Here is a 13,876-nt window from a genome sequence, read left to right as displayed (position 1 = left end):
AGGAACCCCACTTGCCATGTGTGGGGCAAAGGCCCCTCCTATGTAACTAGAAGTTAAAAAAAAAAAAAAAAAAAGCAAGAAATCTTCTTTTAGACCGGCACAGGATTTTGGCTGAAGTTCAGCCACATACCTATTCTAAGCTGAATTTGGGTATAACCCTAATAATTACAGTTACTCTTTAGAGAAAGAGCCCAAGAGGTTTACCTGGAGATTTTTTCCAGATGTAAGCAGGTATGTGAGAAGCGCAGTAATGAAGATGTAAACCGGATGAGGCCATTTTGTGCCCCGTGGTCTTCCCTCCGATCACTCAAATGCTAGAAGATGTTCCCCAGCAATCATAAGGATGATGCAACGCAGCCATCTAACAAACACCAGATGCCTGACTGGCCTTCCAAGCTGTAGTGTTAAAGAGAAGGGGGGGACGAAATACCAAGTTTGAATGCCTTTGCAGTTATCAATCTGTCATGAATTGTAATCAAACAGAAACAAACCTCTTTATTCCATCAGTTCCTGGGATAGGTCCATCATATGCCCTGCAGACCTGCTCTGGGTGTTGTAAGAGCCCTCAGGAATCTGTCCCCGCCTCTTCAGTCTCTGATTGCTAAATCTCACTGACTTAGTGAGAAGGGTAAGGACACCCCATCTCCATGCCCCCGCCCAGGGCTGTACATCTTTCTAGATGAGAGGTTAACTGGATCAGCTGTGCCAGAAATGGGATGTTTTGATCAAGTGCATCTTTAGCATCACCTCTCTTCTTCCTTTTTTTCTACTTGGATCCAGAATGTGGCTTATTGTGTGTGTGTGTGTGTGTGTGTGTGTATGTGTTGTCTGTCTATGTGGTAGTTAGAAATCATTAGGAATATTAATGTTAGCCCTTAGGGAAAAAATTAAACTCTCCATCAGTGAAGTATAAAAAAAAAAAATCAAGGTGTACGATGATTAATTAAGCCTTGTCTGAAATAAAGCATTCATACTGCAGATTATATTTTGGAAGGGTAAATTGCAATTAATTTGAAATAAGAAACGATATAAACACCTTTTTCTGCCTGTGTAAAACCTGCTGCTGAACTGTAGCCAAATAGCCGGTCTCCTACCTGGGGGGCAGTGTAGTGCTAAGTAGGAAGCCTTTGAATGAACTTGGATTTCAGTCTGGTGATGTACCAGCTTTTAACTTGGCTTAACGGTTCTGAGCTTTAGCTCCACCATCTGTTAAGTGGGGATAAGACTACCTGCCTCATATTAAAGAAAACGGATCGAGTGCCTGACTTACAGAGATGACTTAATACACAGTATCATCAAGGTAAAAAGAAATCCCATGGTGAGGCTGAGGGCCTTGGGAATAAAGCGTCAGGCAACCACACCTTAACTCTTAAGGACTCTCTCCTGTGCGAATACAAACACTCTGCCTTACTTTGCTTTCTAGCTACTTCTACAGCTTTCTACACCCCACCCTGTAGGTACAATGCTGAAGTAAGCACTTGGTCCCTACAGGAGGACTTCCCTGCCGTTCATTCCTGAAAATCTGTCGGGTTCCTGCCCAGCCTGGATGATAACGTGGGAGTTCATTTGCTGGGAGTGGAGTGGTGGACACTGCAGGGAGGGAAAGTGCAAAGCTTGAAATAAGAATGAGGTTCCCGGCATCCGTAATCTGACAAGTTAGTGTGGTTCTGCAGCCAGCCCGAAAATTGGGAAAGTGTCCTGTGGGCCTGACGATCTGCTTTCGTTCCCAGATCTCACTCAGGTCATTCGGGCCTTCACCTGTGATGGTTCTGTGAAAGCCCTCGACTCACATGGCAGCTACTTGGTCTAGAACCTCTGGTCATTGTCTGGCCAGTCCTTTTCCAGGTTGGCCAGTCCTTTTCCAGGTTGGTCCAGGATGAGGCCAGCCTCTGGGAGCAAGTGGGTGGGACATGGATTGCTAGAATATTCTTCTGTGGCACATGGCACTTTTTCAGGTCCCACTTCAAAATGGTAACATTTCTATCATTTCTGTAATGCACAATAAACTTTAATCAGAAGTCAGTACGGGTACTTGTAAACCTGTCCCCAAGGACAAGTTTTAATTCAACCTTTCTTGTATGCCAGCATCTCTTAGAATTCATTTCATTGTTAAGATCCGGGTAATGACAGACGTTTTCTGACCAAATAATGCCACAATTCGAATACATGGTCCCTTCGTAAAAATCTCTTGATGTTTTAAAAAAAAACAACAACCCATGTTGATGATGATGGAAGGTACAGGTACAAAGAAACAGAAGAGATAGGAAAGGTCATATGTCAATTTCTGCACTGAGACCTGTTCTCTAGTTCTTGGATTTGCTGAGCTGAGCCCAGCCACGGATATCCTGCAGTTCTAGAGAGGCACGGGTGAGCAGCCCGGGTTCAACCCAGAAAGGCAAACCGGAGTGAAGGTGGTGCTGGTTGATGAGGACACGCTGGTGCTCCAGAACAAGACAAATGGGCAGCGAAGGATAGGACCAGCTGAGAGGCATGAAGCCTGGGGAAAACCTTTTGACTCATCTCTGTCGAAAGACAACCACTGATGACAAAACAAGGTATTATTTTTTTTTTTAGATTTTATTTATTTATTTGAGAGAGAGAGAATGAGAGACAGAAAGCATGAGAGGGAGGAGGGTCAGAGGGAGAAGCAGACTCCCTGCCGAGCAGGGAGCCCGATGCGGGACTCGATCCCGGGACTCCAGGATCATGACCTGAGCCGAAGGCAGTCGCTTAACCAACTGAGCCACCCAGGCGCCCCAAAACAAGGCAATTTTGAGTCATAAAGAAATGCTTTTAAAATTCAGACTAACTGACGTTTTCCTCACTAAAAGTTCCGAGGCAATGGTTCGCAAACTAGAACAAGCACCATAACCCCACAGAGGGCTTGCTAAAACACATATCGCTAAGGTTCCACCCCAGAATTTTTATTGCAGTGAGTCTGGGAGGAAGCCTGAGAATGTGTATTTGTAGCAAGTTTCCGGGCACTATGGACGCTGCAGCCTGGGGACCACACTTTGAGAAGCGCTGTTCTAAGTCTAAGGTACACTGTGTGACATTGCTGGTCCATGGATGCCAGGATCCCAGGAATATGACTTAAAGAATGGCTGAAAAGCAAAGTCTTCACCACCTCTTCACCTCACTTTTCCTCCACGAAAGAAACAAAGTCAACACAACAAACCGAAACATTTAAATGAAAGATTTCATCAACCAATAATACTACACTGAAACTCATCAGTACAGATGACTCTTAAAGGGGATTTCATCTGTGAGCCCTGGGGAATGCCTACCATATTTCCCTAGAGACCAATCCTTGACCACACTGGAAGTTTCCTGTCATATTATTTAACAGAGGCCGAAGGAATCAGCATGGTATCATTCCTACATTTTTATCCACGGAGTTACCACACTGGAGCTCCCCAAAGTCCATATTTGAAGCCCTAAAACATACACAAGCTGCTGAAGATTGTGCTGAGGGGAAGGTTGAGTAACTCTGGGAATGTTGCCCTTTCCTCCAATCTTTCAGATTCCTGGAGGCCTTTGCTGGGGCCCGAGGGATGGAGAGTTGGACTCGACCCTATGAGAGCCCCTCCATGCAAAGGCCACATCAGATAAAAGGCCCTCTGTGCAGACTACACACATATCAGCTGGGAGGAGGCTGACAGAGCATAGTGGCAAACTCCAGTGGATGGTCCTTGTGTCTGTGCTAAAAATAACAGGAGTCTTCAGGAAGCAGAACACATTTTTATAAAGAAATTTTATTGCATAATTTCTGTATACAATAAACATAGGAAAAGGGTTCTTTTAATGAAAATCTCATGACATTTTTCAAAAGTTTGGAATTGTTTGGAGAAAAACTATTACAAAGCTATCTAAGACAAAAATATCTGACCTTCAGAACAAATGATAATCTCTTTCATAACAGTCCACATTTAAAGCAAGGCATTTCAATTCAATTAACATGGAAAGGCTTTTAAATTGCTATGTCATTTGCATTAAGTATTTCAATGCATCTAAGAAGTGAAGAGTTTAAACACATAGAAATGTTCTCTTATACAGTATGTACTGCTGCTTTCTTCAGATCCATTCTGCATGACTCTATGGATGTCCTTTTTACACACCAGCAGAAACCTGCATCTCCTAATGGTACAGTAAGGGCTGAGTGCAGAGAGGGAAAGCCTCGTGCATTTCCTATGTTAAATGGCGCAGCCCCCACAGATGACCTACACCTTGCCATATTGACGTAGTTCATTGCACTCCATATCCTGCAAAAATAAATCTAGTGCTCGACAGCTGACATTATTGCTCACCAACGTCTTAGTAATATATTTCTTTAACATAAGACAGAAATATACTGAAAGTTGATACCACTTAAACTCAAAGGCCATCTGGAATTAAACCACATGCATATACCCCACTTTTTTTTTTGTTTGTTTGGTTTTTTTTTTTTCGAGGGATGTTGCATTTTTCTTAAAGTTGATGCTGGAAAATGTGGTAGGAGAGACGCTGGCTTTCCTTGAAACAAAGACAAAGGATTAGAAAAGGAGTTTTTTGAGGGAAATGTTAAGCCCGATAATAAAAACGAGAGAACAATGAGAGTCCAGAATCTCTGAGGAGAGGGAAGAAGCCCCTTGTTTATCTTCCTTGTCCACCTTGACACGGTGGCTCGTGTCCAGCAGAAACCTGGGGCAGGCTACTATGTGTAGCTGGAGCAATGTGAGAAGTGCTGTGTGGCCCAAAGTGAGAAGTTCTGTGTGGGGCAGGGAAGTCCCGGGAGACCCCCTTCTTTAGCCAACCCCACATGGGATCCTTGAGTCTCTGGGAAATGATGGGCTTCCCTCTGTGAGGTCGGGATGGTCTGGGTCCTGAGGCTTCCATGGTCTTAAATTTTACATCTCAGTTCCAGAGGGACCCAGGGCCTGAGGTGAAACAGCTGGGAGCCGAGGAAGGAAGAGCATGACTTACCTGGCACCGTGAAGCTAGAGCATACGTGACAAGGAAGTCACCAGAATATCAGGCAGGGCCTCGCCAGGAAGCGTGTGTAGACATGTGGAAGAATGTGGACATGACCACACTGCCACTTTGATTTGTCACTTTGCATTTTAACTTCTCATTGTTTCTCATTGTAAAACTGTCAAGTGTCCCTCTTTCTTATTTTTGTCTTGGTGCTTACAAGGAAAGATGTCAGTTTTCATAAGCTTTCAAAGATTTACAAAAGTAATATTTTTTAAAAACTACATTTCAGGATTAGCATTCAAGGCTACAAACACAGTATCTATCCATCATAAACTGCACCCTCAAACCTGGTTATGGCAATATCGTCTTAAATCGCCACTGTTCATACCTGTGGAAACCTTATCGCGCACAATGCCATCCACTCGGGCAAGCTAAATGTTACACAGCAAAACGGAGCAGAGCTTCTCAGAGTAAAACCAGCCATATTGCTACAAAGAAAAATTTCTGGCTCTTGGCCCAACTGTTTCCATACCAATCAGCTAAGTCAACCTTCTCTCCACTTCTTTCCATTTCAAATGCTTGGGCTTCAGCCTTTGAGGCAATTAGAACCAGATCAGTTTAATTTTACAACACCGATCTCAATGGTACAGCAATATTGTAAATTTGCCCTGAGAATGTCAATTATTTTACAAATAATGTAGGTCCCAGTTTTTATATGAAGAGTAGGCATGGAGAGGCTAAATGGCTTGTCCCCTGTCACACAGCAGGGTGAGACCTGAGCTCCTGGTTCTTTCTACTTTAACCCCAAGCATCCTTCCAGAGGTCACCTGAACCTCTACGCACAAGATCCCCAGGTTTGGGCTCTGTTACTTGGAGTATCTTGTCGGCTTCTCTGCTCAGCACTGGGTATTTTAATACCCAGGACTTCCTCCTTGGTCCTCTCCACTCTCTCTTATTTCTGCTGCCTTGACGAGGTGTGTTGTCCCCAGTATTTTATTTTACACAGTGGGACTTACCAAAATGCCCTCCCAGCTGCAGCTGGTATTAGGTGTGGAGGGACAGACTTCGAAAAAGCAATGGCAAGTGTTCTTCTTTGTGGACTTTGGACAAAACGGGGCCCAGCATTTTATAGTTGTCTTATACTCCAATGTTTTCAATGGAAAATAAAATAAAATAAAGGCCTAACCGTGAGGTAATGTTTACTTCTCTGCCACAACACGCAGTGTAAACCATCCCCCGCCCACCAGATCTGGCAACGATTTAACATAAGGAAAGACTTCAGACCTTCACACCCTTTTAGTGCGAATAAACGACTGTAGCTCAGACTTTCCACAGAGCTGAGCAGTCTCATCAGGCATCCGTCCGCCCCCGTCTCAGGTAGGCCCGCACAAATGCCTCAGGGCCACATGACTCCAAGGTCTGGTGCCCTGCGCTTGGTGCTCTGCTCTCTCCAACACAGAGGGGTCTCTGGTGGGAACACCGAGCACCCTCTGCCTCGTAAGCAAAGTGGGAGAAATCTCAAAAGAAGCCATGTGCTCAAAGAAAATAATGCCAAATGGTACTCAAGTGGCCTGGGAAAGAGGTTCACCAAACTATCTCCACTCGCTGAAGGTATAAGCGGTTCTGGATCTAGTCGATAGCAAAATACATTGATGGCCAGGGCCTCTGTCTAAGCAAAAGAAGAAAAATATCGATAGCACAAAACTGCCCTTATATTTTTTGAAAAAATATATCTAAGACAATTCTGAGTATTTTTTTTTTTTAACAAGCTGCACGATAAGTACACTTGCTTCCCCCACTCTCCACGACCCTACAGCTCCGCTTTGTCCGCGGGGGCCGGGCTGCCCACCCCACTGCCCCCCTGGGCACCACTGCCGTCTGCTGGCGTGAAGGACAAGGAAGCCGAGTTTATGCAGTATCTTTTGCCGGTGGGACGAGGGCCGTCATCGAAAATGTGCCCAAGGTGGGCGCCGCACTGAAAGAGAAGAGCGAAAATGTTAAGGGAGAATGCGTACAAAGCAGGCTTTGAGAGGAACTCACACGCAGCCGTTTAAATGGATGAGCAGCCTGTAGAGAAACGATGGAAACTATCATGGATGATTTCTAATCCGCCTGTCAATAGCCGCAAAGATGGTTTCTGGCAGGCTCCACACCACATGCTGAGACTGAAAAAACACTAGAACTGTGCGTATCAGAAATCATTTAGGAGCCACTGTATTTTTTTATCTATGAAGTCTCTCGGCCAGCTGAAAAATGACTGCAGGAATTTTATGAGTTGAGTTGACCCCTGATCTGCCCTTGTATGAAACATGGCAGAATAAAACCTCTCCCCCGCCCCTCCCCACATTACTTTTGGCTTTGGATGGGTGGGTTTCAGAAATGCAGAAGTCCACTATAAAAGATACTGTTCCACTGGCCATGACGGAGGTGACGTTTGCTTTCATGGGCAGTAAAACTTAACACCAGACCAGCCCTGGATGTTCCCGGAGCCCGGCAGAGCAATGGCAAGGCTCTACAGATTTGGTCACGGTCACCAGGCCTGCAGGTGTGGCAAGGATCACTGTCGCTGGCCCGCACTGTCCCTTCATTCTGGCGTCCAGCAGGTGCAGAGCCGCTGGGGTCTCTACCCAAGTGAGCTGCATTCCGTGGGGAAAGGAATAAGCTCAGATCCGTGCTCCTGCCTATCCGGAAAACTTGGGAAGGAGAAGAGGCCCAGAATCCAGGCAGAAGCAGAAGGAGGGATGGTTGGCTATGATGATGTTCAAGAGAAATCCAGCCCAGGGATCATTTCTCCAGAAAGGCTGGCTCAGTGCATAAAACCCTGCACTGACCACTCTGACCTTGGGTAGGACCCCAGGCGACAACAGGGTATGTCACACTTAGCTGTCGTGCACCCTTTCTGAGCAGGGACAGGAGTGAGGGCGATGGAGACATCAGTGCATCATATGCCAATAGGTTGTGAAACCACATCATTCGTCATGTCACAGAGAAACCAAAGCCTGGGGCAAATGACTTCCATTCATTCATGTAACAAGTAGTTAGGGAGCACCTGCTACACACCAGGCATTGTCTCAGACTCTAGAGACACAGGCAACAATCCCTGGACTCATGGAGCTTACATTAGTGGGAGAGACAGCTAACACACAGAGAAATAAGTTGACTCTCTAGTATGGTAGGTGGGAATAAATGCTAAGGGGAAGGAAAAAAGAGGAAGTGATATGAAGTGTCAGGGTTGGGGGCTGATACTGCAGGTATGATGATGAGGGGCTATTCTCCTGGGGTGACTCTGGAATAAGAAGCCAAAGGAAGGGAAGGAGTGGGTATCAGAGGAGCATTTTGAGCAGATGGAAGAGTCAAGATTTAGGGAAGAACATGAGAGAAAAGGTGTATAGATGATTTATTAATTCCTCTCACTGTGCTTGTTTGGTGTACAAAACCCTCAGAAAGTACAGGGAAAGAGAGGAGGAACTGACATGCAAATTGGTCTAATGAACCAAATGGAGATGATGAGAGAGAAGTGAAGGACTGTGCTCATTACAATGGAAAGAACTAGAATCTCAGTTTCCCTATCCTAAGTGCTACACTCAATTCCCAGGGGTTCTCTAGTTATTAATAAATAGCACAAATAGCAACTCTGACTATATGGCACTTCCATGTTAAAAGTGCATTCTTATTTTACTGCCAACATACTGTGTCAGCTTATTAAAGAACTAAAAATGAACCCTGAACTGATTTGATCTATTGCCTGGAAAATATGAAACAGGCCTAAAAAACAAATCTTGCACTATTTTACCACATTCTATGCAGGTTTAGGTAATATCAAGGCTGACAGCTCAGATTGCTTTTCCTTTCTATAAACAACTGAGGCCAAATTTTCAGGCATCAGCAGCTAAGATGCACCAGTAAAAATACATATGCTTACCCAATGGACGCAGGAAAACACCTACTGCTGCCTGCCAAAACAGCGCACAGGCCGACAGGAACTGGGGCTCTTGGTGACCAGTGTGTGCGCACAATTATCGATCTCACGTGCAGCTCTGGCACTTTGATCACTTGGCATCTGAGTGGTGGACCTTGCACGTTAAAAGCCTCAGATAGGTTTTCTGGTTTTGTGTTTTAATGAGAGAATATGGCTATCTGGACATTACCTTTATTAATCATCTCTTGGGCATATCTAGAAAATGGTTCTGTTTACCTTACTCCAAAAATAAGACACAGTAAGGATATACTTGAAGCTACTTAGGAGTATTTATATGGTCTTCATTTCCCAAATCATCTTGAACAAATCCAACTTAGAGTAATGTAACCTGTTGAGCCGTGTTGGTTATTGGTCTGCAGTTTCGTTTGCAAAATCTGGAACTGGTGTTTTGCTTACACGGAAAGAAAAACACAGATTCTAGATGTCCCTAATCCGAAAGGAAAAGGGAGGGGGACGAAGAAGAGGACTTACAGTTAGGAAGAGGCAACAAGAATCATTGGCAGACAACTCTATGGGTTGGGGATGGGGTAGGGAAATCCTCAGAAAAGGCACGAGTCCCCTACAAATGAGAGTGATTGCTTCAACATCCTTGCCACAAGGTGTTCTGGAAGATTCACCCCAGGCTCCAACAACTGAGAGACGAGCACCATTTCAAAACGTAGCCAGGTGTTCCTTTATATCTGTGCCGCCACATACATGCCCACTCCAACGCCCGCCAAGCTGCAAAGCCATGTGTCTGCAGGAAGCCGAACCACGAAGCGCCATTTCTGCTTCCTCCCAGGTACGCCCAGTCTCCCATAAACGTCTATTATTACCCAGTTTCTTTGAAAAGTGCACAGGGTCTGAAGGTTCCTCCCTGAGGGGAGCGCACATGGACCCCATTCGTTCCGGCTTCTACCCCTGGCCGAAGGCTGGGATGATGAATGGAAGTTGTCAGCAATGCACTGTTTCTGCAGCCGCCTGTGAGCTTTGCCTCCCCGGCCCCATCCAACCGGCAATGCGTTGGGATTGCAGCGCACCGGCCTGTAACTGCAACAGACTGGCTGCCCGATGAAGAAATCTCTGAGACCTGCTGTTGATGACTTATTTCAGGGTAAGATCTTTGGTGTGCATTTTGAAAGTGGTTTGCAAATGGTTACGCGTTTATTGCATAGATAAGATACGAACTACAACTGAATATTCTAGCTCTCATTCTGAAAAAAGCACGAGATAATTGTTCAAAAGGAAATTTTAAAGTTCCCAGAGGAATCCTTTATCACCTAAGCCTCCCACTCAGAGAAGTTGGCAACTGGGGATCCTACACAGAACCAAGGGAAAAGACACCCCCCGCCCCCAAAAAGTGATTGAACATCAAATGTAACATAATTCCTTAAAACCTGACTGCAGTTCTCAATCGTGGGCATAGGAAACACAAATAGTGCATTCAACACAGTTACATATTTCCGCACTGATGTATTTCCAACTGTCCTAGAGGGTTTTCTCCCAGCTATTTCTAGGACGTTTGGGGCTTTATTATTGTCATTTTCTCTTAAGTGTTTGATCTACAAGATGAAGCAGTTTCAAAGCAGGGCCTTTTACACTTGGGCACATGGGGCAGGATGAGAAGGAGAAAAGAGTTTAAGAAGAAAAGCAATTTACGTTGCCACTAGTATCCCGTTTTCTCCCACTGTTATTGAAGACACTTGTGTGTAAGTAGGCCTCTTTTCCTCTGTGCTTGTGATATTAATCTTTTGCCAAGGAAATGATTGTGAAGTCACCAGTTTAGCATTATGATTTTACTGAAAGATCAAGAATAAGAGAGATGGGCTGTGAGTCTGAAGCCCTATTGTAACACATGGGTATCTTTAATCATCAGCAATATATGAGTTGTCATCTGCAAAAGATTAATAAGGTTTGGGGTTTTACCAAAATCTGCTTAACTTTTGAAAAATACCGTGTATGGGTGGATATTTACCTTTCTGCTGATTTGGCTGCCTTAGAACAAATTAATAACGATCTAAAACAAACTTAAGGGACTCCACCGTAGATTCCAGCTAGTAATAGCAACAGGCAAAAATAGACTCCAACTCGCGTAAACTCAGGGATCTCATGGTTTCCTTAAAGATGATTTCCAAAGTTAAGTGATTTATTGGTCTCCCATTTGCTGCAGATGTAGAATTTTGATCTAAAGAAGGAAGAATTCCCCGAGTATTACCAGGAGGGGCTTACTTCTCTGAACTACAGCTTAAACCATGCAACTCTTACCTCTTTGCTCTGAATTTAAACTCTTGACAAAGCACTGCTTAACAGGCTGGGGTTGGACAATTAGAGAGAAGCTGTCAAACAATTATTCATAGTAGTCAGTGAAACTGGGACAGACTCGACATATTTTATCACTAGCTGAAAAGTGTAAATAAAACTTAAAAAAACTCTTTATAACTGCAAATTGTTAGAAAATTGCCATAGCTAGTGGGGGGGGGAGATACTAAAGTGGACAGATTTAAGATAAAGACCCTCTTTGAAAGAGTTAATTAGAATATAATTCCGCAATTCAGCGGGTAGAATAGGAAAAGCAAACAAATACGGTTACAACAAAAATCAGAATGTAACAGGGCAACCTATTTCCTCCACAAGCAGGAATCCTAACGGAAGGCACCAAAGAATCTCCACCACCCTTGCTCGTTTTCTGTGCTGTTAACTTAAAGATGAGGCAGTGTGCTAGGTTTCTTACACAGCAGTTCTTTTAGAAGGACCTGACTGCACTCTTTCTCTGGAAAGTGATCAGCACTGAATCAATCTTAACTTTCTCAGCAAAATTTTACTAAAGTATTATTACCTGAAGAAGTCACGGGACATGTGGAAAAACTACAGGGTAGTATAAAGAGGTGGTAAATTACGGCTCCCAACACATTTATAATCCCTTACCCAAATATGAGGTCTAATTCACTGCATAGCATGATCCATATCACAATTTAAAAAAAGAAAGAAAGAAAGAAAAGAAAAAGAAGAAGAATCCTAAATACTGGAGTAAGAATTACGGACCAACAGACCAAAAAAAAAAAAGGCCAAGCAAGTAGGTTGAGCCTACGGTTTTGTCTGAGAATGTCTATGAGATACCTAGGGCATCTAACAGATTCTTCATCAGACAAACCACATTGTTGCAATTCAGTCCAGAGAGGACAAGCCATGTGAATTCAAAATGGAACAAGAATTTTAGAAAGAGGAGAAGCAGATCAGAGTGAAGTTTCCTACACCACTTCCCCCCCAAAATGATGGGAGAAGCTGTGAGTAGGGGAAGAGACTACATAAACTGAATGAATAGAAGGTTAAAAAAAAAAAAAGATAAACTTATGAAAAGTAGCATTAAGAATCAGAAACCAGAAAACAAAATACAAGTGTTTACTCTAGTATGGAAACCATTAAGTCAGTTATTTTTTTTCCAAGTTGAGATGAAAAGGATGAATGAGGTGCGCCTGAAGAAGTCTCTACCTTCAGCTCAGGTCATGATCCCAGGGGCCTGGGATTGAGCCCCGCATCAGGCTCCCTGCTCCGCGGGAAACCTGCTTCTCCCTCTCCCACTCCCCCTGCTGTGTTCCCTCTCTCGCTGTGTCTCTCTCTGTCAAATTAATAAATCTTAAAAAAAAAAAAGATGAATGAGAAAATGGAAAAGAAAAAAGTCAAGAAAAATGTAGAACAAAAGGAAAATAAATGTGTGGATGAAACACACACAAAAGAAAGAAAGGAAGGAAAGAAGACAGACAGACAGACACCCAGCACACTTTTAGTGAGTTATTACTGCTCTCGCGAGGCAGACATGCCCCACTCTGTCCACAGGGAGAAGAATCCAGCAAACACGTCTTTCTTTAGTGCTCGAACCTGATTATTTTCTCCATGAAACTTCACAGAGCATGCATTTTTACACATGCCTTAATAGAACAAATTTCCCTCCCTCTTCTCTTTAAAGAGAAGACTTTTATTTAAGAAAGAGTCACATGCTTTCCAAATATGAGAAATAAAGGTGGTGGGGAAAGAAGCCAGAAGGGATAGGTAGGTGTTAGTTCCTCACCCAACCATTCAGAAAGGACCCCAAGTATAGTGACAGTCACTTAGGCCTTTGACCAAAGGGCTGAGAGCTGTGCCTTGTTTAGCTTAATACCTTTTTTTTAATGTTGCCTGATTTGGGCAGCTTGTAGGTTTCATTTCTCTTTGGTCACTGTAGAACCCCTTCATCTTCATAATGGTCTTTTCTTGACCACGACTAATATTATCTCTGTGGCTGGCACAGAGAAAGGACCAAGTTTATTCTGTGAATTTTAAGAATTAGTCACAGAGCGTCAGAGACTAGGGCATTAAGGAAAGTTATTATCTTACGCCTCACATTTTCTGTGCCTTTTTTATTTGGTTCTCCTGGGACTCAATGTTTGAAAGTGGGTTCTGAATAAAACGGAGAGTAGCAGTCAAAGAACAGCCTTTAAGGCAGCTTAAAACAAAACACAACTGTTAGTCCTAAAAGAGGTTTATTAAGTACTACATACCAAAATATACATTACCATGTACCATCCTACCCAGTTACGTTTTTGTCGAATATTTTAGATTCCTGGGGAGATAATTATAACTAGTTTTTGTGGCAGTAATAAAAATATCCATTGAAATGCAACTGAATTCAAACCTGAATTAAATTAAACCTGCTAGAGAACATAGGATTTTTTTGTTTTAACATGACTCTTTATGGCCTATCTATCCAAGCACCCTAGAGCTCTGGAGCTCAATGCCCAAGTTCGAGTCTCAGCTCTGCTGCTTGAATCGATGTAGATTTACACAAGTGTAAGAAAGAAAGAAAGAGAACACAAATTCATCAGATGGTTAGCTTCTAACCAATCGCCCTCCCTACTTGGTAGTAAATATGTCACTTACTCCCTAAAACTCCTGTGCGTGATGAAGGGGGTTAAAGGGCAGGTAGAAGAA

The 13,876-nt window shown here is 43.6% G+C and overlaps 1 protein-coding gene and 1 long non-coding RNA gene across 3 annotated transcripts in view; both read right to left on the bottom strand.

Moving 5' to 3' along the window:
• Positions 1–2,717, bottom strand: part of LOC145721830 (uncharacterized) — a 43,695-nt gene extending 40,978 nt beyond the window's left edge. Inside the window, exon 1 of the long non-coding RNA XR_014145756.1 lies at positions 205–2,717. This is a non-coding gene — a long non-coding RNA (uncharacterized LOC145721830). The remainder of the gene's footprint in view (positions 1–204) is intronic.
• A 1,018-nt stretch (positions 2,718–3,735) lies between these two features.
• MSRB3 (methionine sulfoxide reductase B3) overlaps positions 3,736–13,876 on the bottom strand; it is a 166,154-nt gene continuing 156,013 nt past the window's right edge. For both annotated transcript variants that reach the window (XM_081822004.1, XM_081822005.1), the window contains one exon: positions 3,736–6,928. In XM_081822004.1, coding sequence (XP_081678130.1) covers positions 6,764–6,928 — 165 coding nt within the window. In that variant the 3' untranslated portion in view covers positions 3,736–6,763. The remainder of the gene's footprint in view (positions 6,929–13,876) is intronic.

Source organism: Leptonychotes weddellii, chromosome 5 (assembly GCF_054177405.1).
Source record: "Leptonychotes weddellii isolate Sample4059 chromosome 5, ASM5417740v2, whole genome shotgun sequence".
Taxonomy (NCBI): domain Eukaryota; kingdom Metazoa; phylum Chordata; class Mammalia; order Carnivora; family Phocidae; genus Leptonychotes; species Leptonychotes weddellii.
The sequence above is the reverse complement of the archived record's forward strand: the minus strand, read 5'-3'. Positions and strand labels throughout refer to the sequence as shown.